We start from the raw sequence: 22,119 nt of genomic DNA, 5'->3' as shown, positions 1-22,119 counted from the left end.
CTATTGTCATGAGAAGAATCTTTCATAGAGAAAGGAATGCAGAAAGGTAGCTCAACTTTGTAATTAAACTACGGATATTTTTTTTCCTGATTTCTGCTGCAGGTATATAATTGCTTTACACACAGAAACATGAACAACCAATAAGATTTTAAAAAGCCGATTTTATTTGGCTTCCCTTTCTAATATAGGGTATGAAAATTAAAAATATGATTACAAAAATACGTGACGCAAATCAACCAAATTAAAGGACAGTTTTTACCACAGGATTATTGGGAAGTAACCTTTTTTTTTTCAATCGTTGGTAATTTCAATTCAACTTTTTAGGGCAAAACTCACAGAAAGTCAAATTTGACATTTGAATGTCTAAAATAATTTTTCATCAAGATCCAGTGACATATTCACTAAAAAATCTTCAAAAAATATCATTCATCAAAAAAATGCATTTGCTGGCCTTCAAACAATAAATGCTTCCCACTGTTTAAGACAACTCTCCCTTAAGGGACGTTAACGACAAAAAGGGGGCCAGACAACACCTCCTTAGCAAATAGTACATAGGGGGACATCCAGTCTGGCTTTTTTTAATTAGGATAATTGCTAGCACCAGGATCCCTTGAAAAAATCTTGAATTTTTACAGAGGAAAATCATCACTAAATTAAACTAATTGGTTTTTCATGGCACTTGCCCGTCGGCCAAGTGCTATATAGCGATCGCAATTTCTGTCCCTTGGCCTGTCGGTTCTGTTTTTGCTAGTTCGGACACTTCCAGATAAACTAGAACAATGAAAGTTGTTAGGCATATCAGGGACCGGACCAGACTAAATAAGAAATAGTCACTTCCAAGATTCGACCATCTGGGGGGGGGAGTGGAGGGACGGTTAATTCGGAAAAATTAAAAAAAGTATTTAAAAAATGTCTCCGTAAAAGCCTCAATAGCGAAGAGGATATGGTTTTGATATTCAAATCCGAAGGTAGTAGTTTTAATCCCCGATAGAGACAATTTTTATAAGTTTTTTTTTCTTACTCTGCCATTTTTTGTATTAATTTTTAGTTTAATTTAAAAATTTTTTTTAAATGTCTGGCTATGGCCAATACTTTTACCAAATATATCAGATTGGATCACGTTTTATGGTGATTAAATCTGGAATTTGTTTTAGTATGAACCAGTAAGCGTAGGAGGAGCTAAATCAAGCAATGGATTTAAAGCGATCAAAAATTATAGAAAAAGCTATTCAGCTTCAGAGGCAGAAATCCCGCGCAGTGGTCTTAGCATGGTAGACTCCAAAAAAAAAACATCACTGCGATAACATTGCGAAATGTTGGCTCTTCCGGCCTCGTCACAAGTGCCCTATGTGCCAACACTGACAAAATATAGTGTTACTTCCTAATTTAAAAAAAACTAACATTAAATTTTGGAAAATCACAGTTTTCAGATTTAATATGGTACACAATATTAAATATCGAAGGACAGTGAAAATGAAAATCTTGAAAACCACAATTATATATCTACAAAAAATATATATCTCTAATTATATAATAGACCTAAGATTGGGTCCAGGAGACAAAAATCTGTTCTTTTTTTTATGTCCTTGGTGCTTTAAAAGTATTAAATGTAGCATTTTTATAAGAACACTTGGAAATCTTAAGGTGGTGTTCAATTTCACGAAAAAATTTTACGGAGTAAAATCACTATTAAATTTACTAAGTAGTTTCCTTATTTATTTTTATGGTTGAACGTGGCAACAGAGACAAAAAATAGTGCCCTTAGAACTTCCAAATTTGAAACAACTAAAACTAAATCTTAGAAAATCAGTTTTCAGGTAATAGTAGACCGAAGATCGGTCTATTGTGTTTTTTTGTTTACCCTTGGTACTTTAAATATGTTACATGGTGTATTTTTCCAAGAACATTTGGAAATTCAAAGATGCTGTTCAATGTCACAAAAAGAATTCATGATAAGACTAGCTAAAAAAAAAAAAAGATCTAACTTTTATTATAGCTAAATATACGTTATGGGTTGATAATTGGGAAGGCAAAAAAAGAAAAAACCGGAATATTAAAATAAATATTTTCAGCATGAAGAATATATCCTTACCTCAAACGAAACACACTCCTACTCGCGGCAAATCTCTGTTCGCAAATAACCTCGTAAAACAAAGACAAAGTGCTAAACATACCTCATCAGCAGTCATCTTAGTAGCAGGTAACTGTGGTACTGTTTGCAGCTGTTGTACTGGCTGTTGACCACCGGTGTTGGGCGGTCCTGGGCCCTTAGAGCTTCCTGCTACGACCCTTTCTGCAGCTGGATTTCTTCTTCGACTGCATGTATCCGTCACTGGATTACCCCGGCTCTACAGATAAAAATGAATTTCAAACGGTTGTTAAAAAAAAAAAAAAATTGATATTGTTTTTAATATGCATTATAATCACAGAAATTTTGCAATAAATTTGGTATCGTGTTTTACAACTGTATGGATTTTAACAGTAGTATTAGACAGCAAGAATTGAAGGGAAATTTAGGTAATTAAATTAAATGTACTTATGAGGTTATTAGTGTCCAGTTAATCTCCGGGCTAAGCGAAGACATTAAGGCCATATAAATATGTGCTTGTAAAATTACGATGGGAGAAGAGCTATACTTCTTACGAAAAGGCCCTTGAGTCACTCCACAACCGCCACCAAAATATTATAATCAAATTTGGACAATATATTCTAAGAAGCTCAAAATACAGGTGTATCCTCACCCCCTAAATCACCCCCCAAAACACTCACTAGAAGACAAAACAAATTGGGACCAGTTTATTGCTGCGCAACGCGGTATCACCATTCTTTTGTTCGTCTTTTCACGGTCTGTTTAACAGCATAAAGTACTTGAAGTTCGTGTAATTTCTATACCTATGTTTATTTTTTACCCTGACAACTATGTTGAGATCCATTTATATATATATATATATATATATATATATATATATATATATATATATATATATATATATATATATATATATATATATATATATATATATATATATATATATATATACTAGCTGTTGGGGTGGCGCTTCGCGCCACCCCAACACCTAGTTGGTGGGGGCGCTTCGCGCCCCCCCCAAGCCCCCCCGCGCGCGTAAGTCGTTACGCGCCATAATAGTTACGCGCCATTGTAGTTGTGTCCCTATGTCCCACCTGTGAATATAGATAGATATATATATATGGTTTTAACTACGTAAAACTTGCGAATATACAACATTCTTTGCTGTCCCATTGTCTTTGCATATAAATAGATTGTCAGGTTTACCGACTCTTGAACATGCAACATATAATGGTCCATGGGAAAACAATCTGTATTCAGATCTATACCTCATGATTCTAATGATTGCCCTTGAGCTTTGTTGATGGTGATTGCTAATCGACCATTCCCTGTCCCGGTGTCCCGGTCGTCATTTACATCCCCCTGTTTCCCCCGGTGTCCCCGTTGTAGTTGTGTCCCTGTGTCCCGGTCGTCATTTATATTCCCTGTGTCCCGGTCGTCATTTGTATCCCGGTGTCCCGGTCTGTATATACATTCGTTTTTTAGTTTATTTTTTCTCCTTTATTTTTTTGCTTTTTTTTTCTTTTTTAGCTTATTTAGATTTTTAGATTTTTTAGTTTTTTTATTAGTTTTTAGTTTTTTTTTCTTTTTAGTTTTTTTGTCCCGGTCGTCATTTATATCCCCCTGTTTCCCCCGGTGTCCCCGTTGTAGTTGTGTCCCTGTGTCCCGGTCGTCATTTATATTCCCTGTGTCCCGGTCGTCATTTGTATCCCGGTGTACCGGTCTGTATATACATTCGTTTTTTAGTTTTGTTTTTCTCCTTTATTTTTTTCCTTTTTTTTTCTTTTTTAGTTTATTTAGATTTTTAGATTTTTTAGTTTTTTTATTAGTTTTTAGTTTTTTTTTCTTTTTAGTTTTTTTGTAGTTTTTACCTTCTTTTTAGTTTTGTTAATTTTTTTTTTTACTTGTGTCCTGGTCGTCATTTATACTCCCTGTGTCCCGGTGCTTTGTTGATTGCTAATCGAACATTCCTTTTGTCCTGGTCGCTTTCTCTTTGAGTGTCGTCATTTATTTTTTTCTTTTTTAGTTCTTTTAGTTTTTACCTTTTTTAGTTTTTTTTAGTTTTTAGTTTTTTTAGTTTTTTACCTTTTTTTAGTTTTTTTAGTTTTTTAGCTTTTTTATTTTTTTTATTAGTTTTTAGTTTTTTTGTAGTTTTTGCCTTTTTTTTAGTTTTTTTAGTTTTTTAGCTTGTTTATTAGTTTTTAGTTTTTTTTGTAGTTTTTGCCTTTTTTTAGTTTTTTTAGTTTTTTAGCTTTTTTATTTTTTTTATTAGTTTTTAGTTTTTTTTGTAGTTTTTGCCTTTTTTTAGTTTTTTCAGTTTTGACGTCACCTGATCCAGTTTTTTCAGGTGACGTCACCTGATCCACGATCCACAGATCCACAGACAACTTATTTTTATATATATAGATAGTTTTTTTTTTTTACTTATGTCCTGGTCGTCATTTATACTCCCTGTGTCCCGGTGCTTTGTTGATTGCTAATCGAACATTCCTTTTGTCCGGGTCGCTTTCTCTTTGAGTGTCGTCATTTATTAGTTTTTTCCTTTTTTTTTAGTTTTTTATTGGTTTTTACCTTTATTTTAGCTTATTTTTCAGTTTTTTCCTTTTTTTTAGTTTTTTTTTATTTTTTATTTTTTTTAGTTTTTTACCTTTTTTTAGTTTTTTTAGTTTTTTTAGTTTTTTAGCTTTTTTACTTTTTTTATTAGTTTTTAGTTTTTTTTTTGTAGTTTTTGCCTTTTTTTAGTTTTTTCAGTTTTTTTTTTTAGTTTTTTATTGGTTTTTACCTTTATAGTTTTTTTAGTTTTTTAGCTTTTTTATTTTTTTTATTAGTTTTTAGTTTTTTTTGTAGTTTTTGCCTTTTTTTAGTTTTTTCAGTTTTGACGTCACCAGATCCAGTTTTTCAGGTGACGTCACCTGACACATCCATCCATCCATCCACAGACAACTTATTTTTATATATATAGATATATATATATATATATATATATATATATATATATATATATATATATATATATATATATATATATATATATATATATATATATGTACATACACACACATATATATATATATATATATATATATATATATATATATATATATATATATATATATATATATATATATATATATATATATATATATATATAGTGCATTTATAGCCCACATACATATATAAAACATATATAACACACATAAAGTCATTTTACAGTGTTTATTTGTAGTAGCTTGCAAATAGTAACAAAGAATTCAGCCTTCTTTAGGTAAAAGCCAACATAAAGCAATGACAATTGCCAGTGTCGTTTGTCAATGACAGCAGACATATTTAAGAATTTTCTTCGAGAGGGGGGATGGGGGAGGAGGATCTATGGGAGTCAATAGTAAAAGATAAATTTAATTTAATTATTTGCATAAGAAAAAGTTTCTAGAAGTTCGGAAAGATCTAATATTTCAGAAGGGGGAGGCTCCCCCTGCATTCATCTCTGGATTGATCCTTTCCCGACCAGCTACAGATTAAATTGTGTCCTAAAAATGTACCCTTCTCCCTCTCCCCCCCCGGATTTTTCCACTACCCCCAGTAGGAATTGATGGCTAGCATTTGCTAGCCATCAAGGAATAAAGTCAATTTCTCGTTTCCAACAGAAAACAAAATAAAGTCAAAAGGAGAAAAAATGAGCATGAGGAAAAATAAATCAAAGGGTTAAGAGAGAGAAAACGACATAAGTCAAAAGGGGAAAAAATGAATATGAGGAAAAGTGAGTTAAGGGGTTAAACAGAGGAAAAATGATATGAGTCAAAAGGGGGAAGAATGAGTATGAGGAAAAATGAATCAAAGGGTTAAAGAGAGGAAATATGAATATTACTAATTTCCCAGGCAACATGATTATTGCAAAACTTGGGAGTGGCAAAATAGCTCCATGACCGTCTCCAAGGTTGTTACCCAAAACAATGGATACGACCCTGCATGGCGCTCATAATTTTTCTTTCAATTCGTAAGTTAGAAAAAGGAGAAAAGAGATGAGTCATAACTAAACTATTATTTAACAATTAATAAATAAATTTCACCTGTGCTCCCCTATTCACTGGTGCTGGAAGTCGGGGTGGTTGCATCATATTATAATCTGCTGCCTGTTGCGCAGCCGATGGCAGTCCAGGTACAATTGTTAACCTACTGGCTGGATTCAAACCCGATACCAGCAAATCTCCAGGCTGAAAAAAAGGTCTCATAGAATCAGTACTCTATTAATTTTTTTTCAAATAAGTCAAACGTATTGACGATTATTCGACGGCTGCTTTCACACAAATACTGAGTTTTAAAAGCCAAACCCGTTACCTCTATCGCATATAACAGTTTTATATATATTACTCTTATAAGAGGAGGGTTACCAACGGTCTGTACCAAACATTAATGCTTTAACAAAATAATTGTTCCTGCCCAATAAGTATTGCCAAAAGTATGTCAAAAACACTGGCCTAAAGATAAAGTTGAGTACATGCATTAGGACTTTCCATTTCCTCCCCGAGATATTGAGGTATTTATGGGTATCTTATATTTATGGGTACATATTATACTTTTTTTTTTTTTATCAAACACTTGTTTCTGATGAAGCGGCATTTACTATTTCACAACAAAAAATACCTACAAACTCAAAAACCAGTTGGAGGGGGGGGGGGCAAAACAATAACTGAGCCGGTTGGATGCCAAATTTATTGACTACAAGGTCGAACATAAAATGGAAATGATTCAGTACTAAAATATATAGCTAGTTTGGGTTAGAGTATCCTATACCTTTATCAGATGCCTTCAGGTTTTCCTTTTCGTATTTCACAATGTTTAAACCTCATGTTTCCTTACCCCCATGCCCCCTCTCTCTCTTTCACCAACGATCGGTTTTTTTTAATTTATTACATTATTTTCTCTTTTCATTAATTAATATACTATTTATACATTCATAATAATGAGATTTTTTGTGTAACTTAGATTTGGGGCTGTTTTTGTATGATGTAAAATCGAAATAGCCAATATTTATTAATCTCGTACTTTATCAATGGAAAAAGTATTTATAATTCAAAAACTAGTTGTTTTTTCGTAGCTTTAGGTCATTAAAAATTATCTCTGGAAATTATATTTCTGAAACAACAAAGTTAAGAATAGAGGCAAGTACTATGAGACGCTAAAATCGGAAAGAATTTTGTATAGAAACAAGGACGCGGATTCGAAATGTAGGAGGGAGGCAAAGATTTTTCTTTATTTTTAATTATTTATTTATTATTGATTAGATATCTACTTATAATCAATAATCATTCTTGATTCCTATTTAATTATTAATAAATCAATTATTTTTTTTTATTTATTAAAAAAATAAAGGTGTTTTTCAAGAACCAGGGGGGGGGCTGTATTTTTTAATACCAATTTTTTCTTCAATGAAAATACCAAAAAAAATTATTTTTCAAAATTTAGGGGGGAATGCCGCCCTGCCCTCCCTCCAACTGGTGTCCCTGAATGCAAAGATAACTGATTTGGCTTCTGGGCAGCAAAATCAGTAATTGCAGAGGGGAAAGGAGCTGCTACCTAATAAGGAAGACCAAAGGTTGACAAAAGCAACTGTCAGAATATTCTTTTAACTATGAAATTATGAAAGTTTTTGCTTTTTTCAATCTGGCTGCTTCTCTGTTGTCAGGGCCGTATCTCTGGGGAGGGAGGATACCCGACTACCCCTACCCTCCTGAAATTCTTGTACCAGTTGTATATAGGTAACAAAATACATTTAAACAAATTTTTGTTACGTTTTGTAAAGTTTTTTTGTAACCTCTTTGAAACAAAGTCTTGGATACGACCATCGTTGTTCATTTATTTAGAAAAGCTTCAAATCCACACAGAACAAGATGGAGCACATAAAGAAAAAGTAAAAAAAATGCAAAATTTTAAAGAATAAGAAAGTAAGCAAAAAAAAGAATGCTTAAATAATTTTCATTCTGTATCTTCTTTTTATATAAAAATGGTGTTATTTATCGTTCAAAACTGAGAACAGAATTTTATAGTAAATCATAGTTTACAAAATTTATTATTTGAGCATACAGGATCATTCACTTCAATTTTTGATCAATTCTTTGAATATATTTGGCAACTCATCTGGCAATATCTGGATCAGGGACACTGAATTTTCAAAAATTTAAAATGTCAAAGAAGACTGATGAAATAAATATTCCACAAAACAAAAAAACAATGATTAGATATTATTCTAGCCACTCTACTGGTCTACAAAATAGATTAACTGTCCATTGTCCACCTCCTGGTGGGGGTGATGGTATAGTGGTATATCCGCCATACTGCGCCTCTTCGCAATACGCAGTACACTTTATAGACTGTTCTTTTTTCTTCATTCGGTTCAAAAGAGTTAAATTTTGGGAAGTTCCGGAAACTTTGTTTCCAACACGTAATCTTATAAACCGCTCCTTGGAATTCCATTCCTTACAAACAGTCAGAGGCGTCGTTTCGAGGGGGGGGTTGCCCCTCCAATAATTTGGAGAGAAAAATTATTATATAGCAGATGCCCCTTGACTCTCAAGATATGGATCCCTCTTACCCCCCCCCCTTAATAAAAATGCTGGAACTACGCACCTGCAAACAGTTCACCTTTTCTTTCAATTGAGGTCTTTTTTGAAAATTGACGAAATTATATATGAAAACTGTGATATTTATGAAAATTGAGATACTTATGAAATATAAAATTGCACACTTCCGGGACAATATTCATAATTACGACCAGTAGCAAATTCCTAATATTCTTTGTCCTTCTCCTTGAAAGTTTTTGTTTTTCTAAAAACGATATATGCACACAACGATCGTGACAATTGAAAATCAATTGGCCGTTTTTATTGGCTACTGTCCTTTGTTTCTGGAGAGCGTGTTGGAAATTTTGTTAATGTTTCCGAAGCTTTACATATGATTCATTCGGAGCTAATTTTGAAAAGCAATCTTAATTGGCCAGTAGCAAAATCCTAAAATTAAATTTGCCACCCTCCTCAAAAGCTGACGCTTTATAGCTATTTCGATAACCCCTCTATTTTTAGTTATCCCATTTGTTTTACGTACCATGTGGCAGGGTAAACTCTTTTTAATGCTTATGGCATTTTACATCCTGTGGAATTAGTCAAATAATTAATCCTTGACTACTTGACAAGTAATGAAGGAGTTCACCCTTTTAGTGGTGGAAAAACCTCTTAAACTTTTTCCTTTTGTCTTGCTTTTTTAATAAAAAAGCATATTCATGTAATTAGAAACCCCGCCGCTACCTACTGAGCAGTGAAGTTGATTTTGGTGTCCCACAAGGTTCAGTTCAAGCGCCAGTTCTTTTCTTAATTCATGTTTATTACCTTACTGTTACAGTTATGAAAAACATCAACAGAATGTTGTCGTCTATATTAACCTGGACCTTTCCATGATCGAAAATACAGATCACCCATCAATTGACGAGGACACTAATTGCTTTCGACGACAACAATACCCTCAGTACTGCTGTCGGAACTGTGCCATAATTCTATATTATATGGTATCAATTCAACTGTATTTTACTATGGATCGAAGCTAGTTGTTAGGTCCTACATACTGTTAACCCAAGTTTTTTTTATTTTCTCATGAAATTTCTAGGCTCACAAATAACCCTTAACTCTGAAATTCATTTTTCAAAGGATTTTATCAGTAATCTAGCGACCTAGGAATTCATCTTGAGGAGAATCATCACTTTTGGCATCATAGTTCGTATTACTCTCATCAAAATATGAATATTGATAAATTTTAGATTTCTTAGGTACCTCAACCAAGGGCATGTCCTGGATTTTCTTTCAGGAGGAGGGTGTTCAAACTCAAGATTCTAAAAATCTTCTTTAATTTTTTCTATTTATTCTTACGTCTCTTTTGCCCAGCTATATGAATGACTTTTCTTCCTTGTTGATACCCCACTCTAAGTTATACGACAAAGCAAGGAGGCTTATCCTTGAAACAAACAGTTCTACTAATAAGCCGTTATTTGATCTGTATTCCTTCGAGGTGGTGTCATTCGTTTTCTTTGACTTCACGGCGATGTTCCAATGTCCATTAAACTAGTCCATCTCTTGATCAATCTAAATATCAATTCTGGCATCATTCCCCGCGTGAGTCAGATTACACATCAATCCTCTAATGTTACTCTACGTAAAATACTGTCTGAATTGTCTAAAAAGCGTCACTCATTTGGCACTTTTGGGTAAATTGCAAAAAGATTTATGATTTCTGCATATTTACATCTTTTTAATACCTCCGTGCGGTGAATGTCCTTAGGCCGACTTGGAAATACGTGTTTGTATTGTTCATTACGCATGACAATTCGTTCTGGCTTTGTTTTCGTCAGGCTACATTTTGTCATTTTCCCCTAGGCTCAGAAAAATAGTAATTCCATAAAAATTCAATAAAATCTTACATCTACAACATAGAAAGCTTTGTTTTTTAGTGAAGGCAGTAAGTTACAATTTATTTGTTTATTATATACTTGTTCAAAAATCTTTTGTCTCATTGTATTGGCACATATTGGCCAGTATTTACGTTCGTATTTTTTTCGTTATATTGAGTGCTTCAACTATCACCAGGATTTTTCAGGTTTTCCCCAAACTTGGGGGAAACCCCCAAAATACGTTATATTTATATTCGTATTTTTTCATTATATTAAGTGCTTTCGCTATCACCCGGATTTTTCAGGTTTTCCCCAACCTTGGGGGAGACCCCGAAAATACGTTATATTTATATTCGTATTTTTTCGTTATATTATATGATTTCACTATCACCCGGATTTTTCAGGTTTCCCCAACCTTGGGGGAAACCCAAATTAGAAAAAAGATTAGGAACGCACTTAAATAAAGACAGTTTTGGTTGATAAGTTTGTCAAGTTTAAGTTTTCTTAATTAAGTTTGTTAAGTTTAATTGTTAATGCTTAGTATAGGCATAAATTGGTCTGTATTTATATTTGTATTTTAGGTAATATTAAGTAAGTACACTAAAAAATTTCAGGAGCTTCTCTGATACCACTTAAAAATTAACATAAAAAGAAATTGACAGTTTTCATTTTCCATTACGTTTGTGCATTTACTATTTAATTTTCAGGCAGGGGGGGGGGGGCTTCTAGATCGACTTGCCTCTCCCAAACCTAGATTTTGAAACTATCCGTTTCCGGTATGTTCATTGAAAACTACCTTTTTTGCAATTTCATTTTAATATACCCTTTTTGTAATTTCATTTGAATATACCTTTTTTAGGATTTCCAGTGAAATACAACTGCTTTAGTATTTTCATTGAAAATAACGAAAAAAAACAAAATACCCCTCCTCCTCAGATTTTGAAAACACATCCCCCTCCCTCCACCACCACCACTATATTTCGTGGATTAGCACCACTGTGTATATAAGCTTTCTAAAAGTATTTGACATGAGCTTTTTCATTTTTTCTTGTTTTTGTATCATATTTATTTTTAATAAAGTTTGTGTACAGCTAATGTGGGCGTTATCACGTCTATTCTTTATTTTTTTCCTCCTTCTGTTTTTTTGTGAATTGACGGGTTTTCCCATGTTCAAATCATATGCCTTCAGATGAGATACATGTTACGTAATCATAAATCACCCGTGCTTTCACCTACGTAAGCAGATTATATCAAATAAATAAGAAAGTTATGTAAAATGGTTAAATTCCACCTTTTTATTCAAAGGCTCAGTTTACAGCTTAGGGTGCGTTCCAAAAGACGAGTGTCATTAATGACCTGTTTAATCATTATTATTTAGTATACTTAATTTATAAGAATATTATAACTAATCAAATCACTAATACTTAACTATTTGTTATTACGTTCATCCCGAAATGGCTCATAAGTAAAAATTCTACCCCATTGTCTAATTATGATAATTAAAATGTGCATTTTTTGTTCTTTTAGTTCTTTCTGCAGTTACAATACAAACAAAATCGACTAAAATTAATTTGAATATCTTGCGTTTTGCGACAAAAATAATAACAAATAATGAAGTTCTCTAATAATAATTCCCTCCTTAATAACACCCTTCACAAACCTGTCTATTTAAAACCAAACAAAATGTTTCGTGCTTGTGATCTACAGAAAGTACTATTAGCGGCGACTGGCGCCAGACCTTGCTTTTTATGAAAAATAGATGGCGAGTTTGTTGTATAGTTTTCGTAAAAGCAACGGCAAGAAATTTAAAATTAAACTTGCCATTATATTCCGAAAAAGCGCATGCTTTAGCAGTATCAAAGTAATTCATTTTAAAACAAACACAAAATCCAAACAGCAACAACGAGAAGAAAAAGAATCTATTGTAAAAACATATCTTGAAAACGTTCCAAGTATTATTACAAAATTAAGAGATGAAACTATGTATTGAATCAAATTTATTTGCTGCCAAATATATTTAGCATTGAATTTCGTGAAAAGACATAAAACAAAGATAAAAAAAAATGTACCAGTTAACGGCACTTAAAAGCGCGGTTTTGACCTTGAATACGATAATGTAATTTAAGGTTTACTAAAAAATATATGCCTCTGTAAAGGGGGCGCATTGAAAATTTGAAAATTTAGAATTTATACAGAAACAAAATCACCACCTATTTTTTTAATTGCCAAAAACTACATTTCATCTTTGTGCCGAGAGTCTAAATATAACAAAACAAAATGATGAGCAAAATTATAAAGATTGTCGTGCACATTTTTAGAAGAAGTGTCTTAAATTTTCCCATTGACACTTTCCAAGCCCACTATGTCCAAATTAAATTTCATCTTCTTCCTTTCAAGTTTTATATCAATTTTGTCCATAAAACCAATTTATAATTTGGTTCATTGACATTAAAACGCCAATTAGATAGTGCTGTTAAAATTGCATCTCATTTTTATTTCATTTAGATCAGTAGCACCAACTGAGTGGGACGGGAGGCATGAGGACGAATTTGCCACCCTTGATTTTTAATACCATTTTCCGGTATTTTCACAGAACTGAAAAAATGAGATGCTTCAGTTTAGGGCTTATGTTCCTCTGTGAAACATGTGATTTTCCGACTATTTGCGGCTATAACTTACACCGAAAGATTAAGCTTTCGTTGGATTAGTTAGTATCATATCTATACCTGCATCAAGACATAATTATGATATTGCTTCAAATTTTATAAAAATACCAAGGACAGTGAAAATAAAATCTGACTGGATTGGTTAAGTGGAAGCCTGTGCAACCATATATTTCTATAAAATATAAATAAAATACATTTATATAATTCTATGAAAATACCAAGGACAGTGAAAATCAAATCTGACTGAATTGGTTAAGTGGAAGCTTATGCAACCATATATTTCTATAAAATATAAATAAAATCATTGATATAATTCTATGAAAATACCAAAGACAGTGAAAATCAAATCTGACTGAATTGGTTAAGTGGAAGCTTATGCAACCATATATTTCCATAAAATATAAATATAATACATTTATATAATTTTATAAAAATACCAAGGACAGTGAAAATCAAATCTGACTGAATTGGTTAAGTGGAAGCTTATGCAACCATATATTTCTATAAAATATAAATATACTATGTTTATATAATTCTATAAAAATACCAAGGACAGTGAAAATCAAATCTGACTGAATTGGGTAAGTAGAAGCCTATGCAACCAAAAAATCGTGATTCAGATTTTAACTGAAATTGAGCTCCGTTCTGCGGTTTTTGGTAGTGGTATTAGCCAAACTTTAACTAAAATCTTAGAAATCTTAATTTTAAAATCAAGACTTTCCCAGAGACAAGATAAAACTTCAAGCCTTAATATCCAGCCTATTTAAACTAATTATTGAATTTCTAAGTAAATAATTAAGCTTAAGAGAAAATTAAATTGTAATATTTCTCAAAAATAGTCTCTAATCAATCATACAAAACAAGTTAATTAATTCAAATGTATGCTTAACTTGAGCATTTTTAATTGCAATATTTTAAAGATGTTTACATGACAAAGACATGATGATATGATTAAAGGGAAATGCTGCACATTATAAAGTAGTAATTAAATCGTTTTAATATTTTCTTTTGGTTTTTTATATATTTCTGGGGCTATATCTGGGACAATCAGGGGGGGGGGGGGTATGAATTGTCGAAAAAACAACCGTGATATTTATAAATATCATATATTAGGGAAATTCATGGTACTACTTACATTTTATTAAGATCTTACGTTCAGATGAGAGGTAATTCCAGACTGTTACGATGTGATTCTGTAACCAAAAATTCACCCAAAAAAAAAACGAAAAAAAATCTTAGAAAAAAAATCTACAAGATTTGCAATATACAATTTCGGTATACCAATCGCCATTGAACAAGCCTATAAAAACGCATGTTACCCGTTAAAAAAAGAATGTTTTTGTAGAAAAGCAATTTTTGAAGCCGGAAAGGCTAAAGAAATTTTCTATCAAAGAAACTTTGCATCTCTAAATTTTTAGTATATAAAATATATAACATACAGACAAGATTAAAAAAATATCGTTTATTTTCTACTTCTTACTTTCGCCCAAACATTTGAAAGTGAGCCAAAATTTAATTGGCTTATTTTTCTTTTGCTATATAATTTTTTTAGCTATATAATTGGCTTTACTATTTTTTGATCAGTTTTTTCATGACTTTGCTATTACCATTTTTTCATCGCACATTTTTCGCACTATTTTACAATATTTAACTATGTTTTATATATTTCGCTCTTTAACTAAACAATATTTTTTTACTTTACTATTTGTTTCTCTATTTCACTGCACATTTTTTTTATCTATTTGACTATTTCTTAGGTAGGCTCTTCTAGTTTTTGATCTACTTTAGATTCTAATTAAGCTTTAATTTCGAACATTTGCTTCTCTTCAATATCGCGCATTATATAAATTAGAATGTTGGTAAGATTCCTGAAGCCAATCCGTGGCTTCAACTGTGGCGTGAGGCTACAGACACTACAAGAGATCAGAGCAGTCAGTCCGTTTGTGAATGCTTACAAGAGAGTATGCGTTTCCTGCTTTTGGCAAAAAGCAACCAATTATACATCACTGAAAAGATTAAACGTAGAAAATTGCAGGGACAGATTAGAAAGAATTCCCTGTTTCGTCTTACAGCTCAAGCACCAAATTGGAACTTTCAAGAACAGGTTTTTTTCCTGGGAGGAGTATGGGAATTTCAAGGAAAGGGGACAGTTTTGCCCTGATTTCAAAAACCAAAACTTTTTTTATGGCTATTGTTCGACAGGCTCTTTCTAGTTTCTAAATATTTTGAATTTCGTTTCGGCTGATTACAGTACAAAACCAAACGTTTTTACTTCATTGCCGTTACTAAAAAACAATTTTTTTTTAAACCATTCAAAATTAAAATAGTTGTTAAAACAGATTGGTAGCAGTCGTTACCACTAGCTACAATTGTTAAAAGCAAACTTTCTTTGTTGAATTATATTTATTAGGATCTAATTTTACGAATTAAACTGTAAATAATTAAGGTATACTAATTAAAGTATCTAATTAAAATATACTAATTTCTTAGGATTTTTTTTCCAAATAATAATGATCATATTTATGAGAATTTTGATCCAAAATTTTATCCAAGTTTTGAACTTAAATTTATCATAAAATATAGTATGTCCACAGATTACAGCGGAAATTAATGAAATACATTATTAACAAAATTCAAAAGTCAAGCAACTTATGAAATTTTTTTTATCATTAATGCATTATTTTATGACTGTATTTCAGCGAGGCTAGATTAATGACTAAAAATCACAGTTGAAATTTAGTACCGATTCATAGTGACCAGCAGGAGTAAAATTCCTAGAGATAGCACTGAACTTTTGAAAATAATTGAAAAAAAGAAAATGTACTTGTATGATAAACGCCTTACTGCTCAAGTTGTTCATTCATTGACGCATAGAAGTGTTTTTTTTTCTTTAGTTTCTTCCAGCTTAGCGTGAGACAAGACAAAGAGAAGTGACAGAATAGATGGAAAATATTTAATTTGGGTCATATGTTCGCACATTAGAGGGGGGATAAAGTATTTGGACAGTTCGAAGTTAGAAAACAGTTCTAATCACATAATATGCAGAATAATTGTGCCTAACACATTAGGCATGCAGACCCGGTATACTTTACCCCCCCCCCCCAATGTGCGAACATATAGCCCACATTTGTTTAAGAAGTATTATATTTTTATATTACTTTGGTATACTTCATTAGATTGAGCGTCAGAGAAACATATTAGAAGAACATTAGGTAGGGTGTATATCCAACCAAAGAAAATTAAAGGTAACCTAGGGTTTAGAATTTGTCTTTGATATATACTTAATTTGTTTTGTTTTTTCAGTGTTTCAGAGAGGCTAGGTCAAGGAGAAACAATTTTAGTCAAGATTTAGTCAAGAAGTTCTAGATCAAGATTCATGATTGAAATTTAATAAGCATTCATAGCTAAAAATTTGTAATGATTCATAGAGATCAGTGAGAGGAGAAATTCATAATGCTGACACTAAACTTTTAAAAATATTGAAAAAAAAAACTGAAGTTCACCAATGGTATAGAATCATATTTTACTTATATTTAATTAGCTTTTTCTAGAGTTTCAGAGAGGCTAGCTTAAGGAATGAAATAATAATGATTGATAGCTGAAATTTAGTAAAGATTTATAGTGATTAGGAGCAGTAGAAATTCACAGTGATATGAGTAATCAAAAACATAGATAGTTGCAGGTCAACCATGGTTTAGGATCCTTGTAAGATTTATTTTTGATTTGTTTTTCTTCTTTTCGGGTGTTTCAGTGAGGCTAGGTTAAGGAGTGAAATTGACTTGTCATTCACAGTTGAAATTTAGTTGTGATTTATAGTTGAAATATAGTAGTAATTCAAATTTAAAATTTAGAAGTGATTCATAGTGATCAGCAAGAGTGAAATTCATAATGATAGCACTAAACTTTTAAAAGTATTGAAAAAATATAAAAGAAAATTGAAGAGACTAGGTTAAGCAGTGAAAATCGTGATGATTCACAGTTGAAATTTAGTTGTGATTCATAGTTGAACTTTAGTAGTGATTCATAGTTGAAATATAGTAGTGATTCATATTTAAAATTTAGAAGTGATTCATAGTGATCAGCAAGAGTGGAATTCATAATGATCCTGCCAGACTTTTAAAAGTATTGAAAAAAATTAAAAGAAAATTGAAGAGGCTAGGCTATGCAGTGGAAATCATGATGATTCACAGTTGAAAATAAGTAGTGATTCACCGTGATCCAATAAACTTTTAAAAATATTAAAAGAGAATTACAGATCAAGTCCAATTACTTGTTTTTTTTTTGTTTTTTTTTATGTTTTTACGCTCAGCCCATTCGTAGTCCTGTAGGCAGTATTCAATTAAATTAACCCAGGATTTATCTTAGCTCTACTTCACGGCCTGAAAGGGAACACTTCCTATTGCCCAAAAACCATTCCGAGCAAAACACGATTCTCCATTTTGAACGATCTATAGTATAGTTAATAAAATTGTTTCAGCGTAGCGTTTCAGCGTTACGCTTTCTTCAGCCGTTGATGATGGTAAAACAAATAAGCGGGATAGGATAGTTGCCCTCTTAAAATAATTTTGCTCTCGGGGAAAGTGATGGAGCTTTGATTAGGATAAAACCGAATTTTCTTTTGTTAACCAACAGAGAATTGCACTGAGTCCCTATATAGAACATTCGGAAAAACAGAAGCAAATCTGCTGTTATGAGCAAACATCTCCAAAACTTTGGTTTCTGATGGAATAGGTTTCGACAATTTTCCTCTCAAGCTTCGACTTGTTCATCATATGGCTCGAATACGTTAAACAATTATATAAAAAGTGAAAAACAACCAAAAAAGGAGCTCCCCCTCCCAAAGAAGATTATTAGCTCCTGGTCACCCTTCAAAAGAATCAAAATGACGTATCTCTTAGGAAGCCCTTCTCCCATCACAAGAAAAATTCTTTTCAATAATAGTAGTCCGCCATGCAAAAAGTGGGGTAGTAAAGTAGCCTTGCTACTTGGTAGTTTTCAAATTTGTTGACAGATTTTGTCTGAAAATACCACTTTTACATATAAAATACTTTTTGCTCAAAGAAAACCTGTCAAAAGACAGGTTGTGCTGCTAAAGTGTCGGCAGCTTTGGAATCTTTTCCGTACCTGATAATAGTGCAACCACCTCAGCAGGAATTAAAAAAAAATCACCAAGTACTTAAAAAATACTAAGAAACTCCGCTTTTGAAAAATCCTTGGTCATATCTAAACTGAATATAAATGCCTCGCTTAAGAAGGCTTAAGCACAACCCCCCCTCACCTCCCACCAGTACCACACCTCTGTTGAACACCAGAATAAACAAATAGACAAAAACACAGGCCAAGAAAAAAAACTTAGTGCTTTAAAGAAAATTAATCAACTTTGTAAATTTAGCTTAACTTAGGCCTATCCCCAATCCTGGTACAGCTCTTAAGCAGGTTCTAAACTACTGGAATTCCCAGTCCAATCAATTGTGGACACCAAACAAGATTTAGGCGGGACCTAAGCAGTACTTTGAAAGTAAAAAGCCATGCGAGTTTTGGAACTATTCTTGTAGAATTATACAAGTTTAACTAATATTAACTCGAACCACCCTTCTTAGAGATTGATTCGAAGCCTACTTTAAAATCATAAGGGTATTTAGTATTCACGGTTTTCATATGATTAGTTTCTGGGCAACAACGATGAATATTCAGGTATTACTTCTGCAGGTAGTTTGCCTTAAAAGTTTTCTTGGCATACTTTCGCTTAGCGTTTTTTTTTTTTTTTTTTTTTTGAAATTTTCCAGGAATTTGGCCTAAAGATATCAAATATATTAGATATATATTAGATATTGAAATAATATTAAGCTATGTAGACCATTGCGTTGAGGTCAGGAGAGTAGGAATTTTCTTTTTTTTCGATATACAGACGCACAGAGGAGCTTTAAGAGGGATAATCAAATTATTTTTTCTGGGGGTGGGGGGACAAAACAGCAAAATTACCTTTCTAGTTCTTTATTTTTTGCGTCAGTTTCAATTAGGGATTCCCTTCTAATTATTCCGCACCCGGTTAAATCTGATGACACGCACATGTACAGAAAATTAAAAACAGGTAACTTTCAGATTAAAAAAAATAAAAATTATCGTTAGGAATATTCTTTGTACGATTTATCGGCAAGGCAGAAAGACGGCGATAACCGAATCAGAAAATATCTCACTTGATAATTCGGTTGTGGTGAGGGAGATTTCGCTCCACTACCTCTCCCAGGGCTCATACCAGGCTTGGGGAAATACTCATTAATTTTCTTATTATCAGGTCGAACCTTTTCGCCTCTTGGGGTTTTCACTCCAGTAGTTGATTGGGGATCATCATTTTTTCGGCGTCGCTTCCGTTCTGTTGGTCGGGCAGGTTTTTCTGGTGTTATCACAGCAACGTCTTCACGATCTGACGATCCTAAAATGAATATTAAAATGAGAAATAAGTCCAATACTTTTTTTAATTTTCTGATAAGCCAGCTCGTATCTACATCCACATTGTGGTATGACGCAAGGCTGCATCCAGAGGGGGGAGGGGGGAAATACCGTTTTCGAACCCCCCTCCCCTACACACACACAAAAAAAAAAATTATGTCCTGACTCGTAAAGAGGTAATATAAGTGCAAATAAAAAACTTTGATGTTTTTTTTTAGTTTTTTTGTAAAGCCCTCCCTCCCCGAACAAAAATCCTGGATACACCCTTGCTAAGGAGAATGCAAAAGGACAAGAGGAAATAATAAAATGTAAATTATGACAGAAAAGCAGACGGGTGAAATTGAGAAAAGAAAAAGGATTAAAAAAACAATAAAAAAAAAACTTTAGATATGTTACCCCTTGTCCGTTGGAATCAAACACTAAAAGTAAATAAATAAATAAAGAATTAAATAAAAAAAAACGAAGTTGTTGTCTCTAATAAAAATGGCGTACACCCAACCAAAAACAAACAGTTGAAGAACCATCTAAATAAAAATATCATTTACCCCTTAGAGCCATTTTAGACCTATACATACTTGAAAATTGTAAATTTCTAAGATTTTTCTTTCAAAATTAAGAAGTTTCCAGGACAGTATTACTATTGATCTCCTGGCCCTAATTATCAAATAAATGTCCAGCTTATCTATTAATTTAAATTTGTGTATACTATCAAATTGAATTTTCGATATCATCCTCTGGTTTTACCGGCACCCATGCTAGCACGCAAAAGAATGAGTTGAAGTTTCGTGTGTTAGTGTTTTCCAGTTAGTTGGTCTTAGATTTCAGAAAAGTTCACGTTTAAATTGTTGGATTTGACATTTTGGTAAAAAAAAAAGTGAGTTACTTCTACGCCTGGTGTTGGTTATTCCACTTACTCGGTTAGGTTCGGGAAGAGTTTTCAGCGAATTATTTTTATATTAAGGGGCCGGCTATTCCAAACCACCTCATTCTGGTGGCAGCGGTAGGATTTTTAATCAGTGTTGTCACATTGAATCAAGAAGATAAACAGGCAAAACTAATTACTTGACAATGGTTTTTGTCCATAATAATTCGAATTTTAACATATGTTGATATCCAAAGACAGCTACACCTTCAAAAGGAATCAAAACTATGCTAAGCCGTTTGGTGGCATATATTTTTAGCTATTTTTGCAGATATTTCACTCACGTTTCTGTTTTTTAAATTTGGCGGTCGCTACTACTAAAAACTGCATGACTACACATGGAGGTCTGTTTCATAGAAGACTGTATTGCCTATTTTTTTTTACTTTTTACGATATTTATGCTTATATAAGTTATACTTAACCAATCAAACGATCAGAATTCATTTTCACTTTCCTTAATACTTTAAATAGCTGCAAAATATCAAAAGCTAACAGCTACAAACTGACAGAATATCCCAAGAATGACAGGATTTACAGAATATACAAGGACAGACGTTGCCATCTTGTTTCCACAGCCTTTTGACATTTTCAGCAAATTGGGAAATTAGTTCTTTTTATTTGAGTGGGGTGACTCTGAAAATTCCCGATTCCTATAATGGAGGTAGTAGCCATTTGTATTCAAGTCGAAGATGTTTGATCGGCTTAGGAATAAACTAAAAAGTATTTGCGGTTGAATATGTTGCCTCTTAACCAATTCAAACGGTTATATTTCGTTTTGCTACATTGGTACACGAATACCTACAAACGGACAAAATACGCTATGATTTACGCGTATACGCCAGGAACTAAGCATTTTCCTTTATAAATTTCTTCACAATTTATTCTATGGTTAAATAATTACTATGTAATTATTATTTAAGATTAGCTGCGAAGAAAAAGATAAAACAAATAATGTAAACTAAATGATTTGTGGGGGAGTCTTGTTAAACATATAAAGGCTCTTGCTTAAATGAGACATTACTACTGTTTAAAATCAGGGTGAAAATATAAATCATAAAGTTATTAGAGGGATTTGGGGGGTTCTTTGTTGGGGGGTCTTAAGGGGAAGTGTTAGTTGTCATTATGGCAGGATTTATAGATATATTAGAATTAAAACAAACTGCGCATCTTCCTTTTTAAATTTCTATTCAATGTGTTCTATCTTGGAGCTATGAAACAAATGGATTTGGCATCTGAATGGCTCTATTGGGTCCTTTAAGAATAAAATTACAAAATATTTTACAAGAGAATAGAAAATGTAACAAAAGACGCAAGAAAGCCATTTAGAAGAATAATCGGATACGAAAGCAAAACAGAACTAGATGGCGAAGCTAGTGTAGTCATTAATCAAATAGCTCGTGGTGGTGAACTATAAGTAAAGTGCAAGCTTTGCCAATAGACTAAAGCTCTAAAAATCAAAATTTGATAGCAATATACACCCAAAAAAATTTATGGCTCCATGATGGCTGCAAACGTATACAATTTATTAGTTTTTGAAATTACCCATTAATAGTTATTTGAA

At 32.5% G+C, this 22,119-nt stretch overlaps 1 protein-coding gene across 12 annotated transcripts in view; it reads right to left on the bottom strand.

The window, feature by feature from the left end:
* The window catches only part of LOC136038845 (serine/threonine-protein kinase tousled-like 2), a 119,121-nt gene that overhangs the window by 30,099 nt on the left and 66,903 nt on the right, over positions 1-22,119 (bottom strand). For 6 of the 12 annotated variants that reach the window (XM_065722263.1, XM_065722267.1, XM_065722264.1 and 3 more), the window contains 3 exons: positions 19,384-19,619; positions 6,157-6,300; positions 2,175-2,348 (listed from right to left, as the gene is read on the bottom strand). In XM_065722263.1, coding sequence (XP_065578335.1) covers positions 2,175-2,348; positions 6,157-6,300; positions 19,384-19,619 — 554 coding nt within the window. The remainder of the gene's footprint in view (positions 1-2,174; positions 2,349-6,156; positions 6,301-19,383; positions 19,620-22,119) is intronic. The other 6 variants (XM_065722268.1, XM_065722271.1, XM_065722269.1 and 3 more) reach the window with 1 other exon arrangement.

Source organism: Artemia franciscana, chromosome 18, assembly GCF_032884065.1.
Source record: "Artemia franciscana chromosome 18, ASM3288406v1, whole genome shotgun sequence".
Classification (NCBI taxonomy): Eukaryota; Metazoa; Arthropoda; class Branchiopoda; order Anostraca; family Artemiidae; genus Artemia; species Artemia franciscana.
Note: the sequence above shows the minus strand (reverse complement) of the source record. Positions and strands in the feature narration are given on the sequence as shown.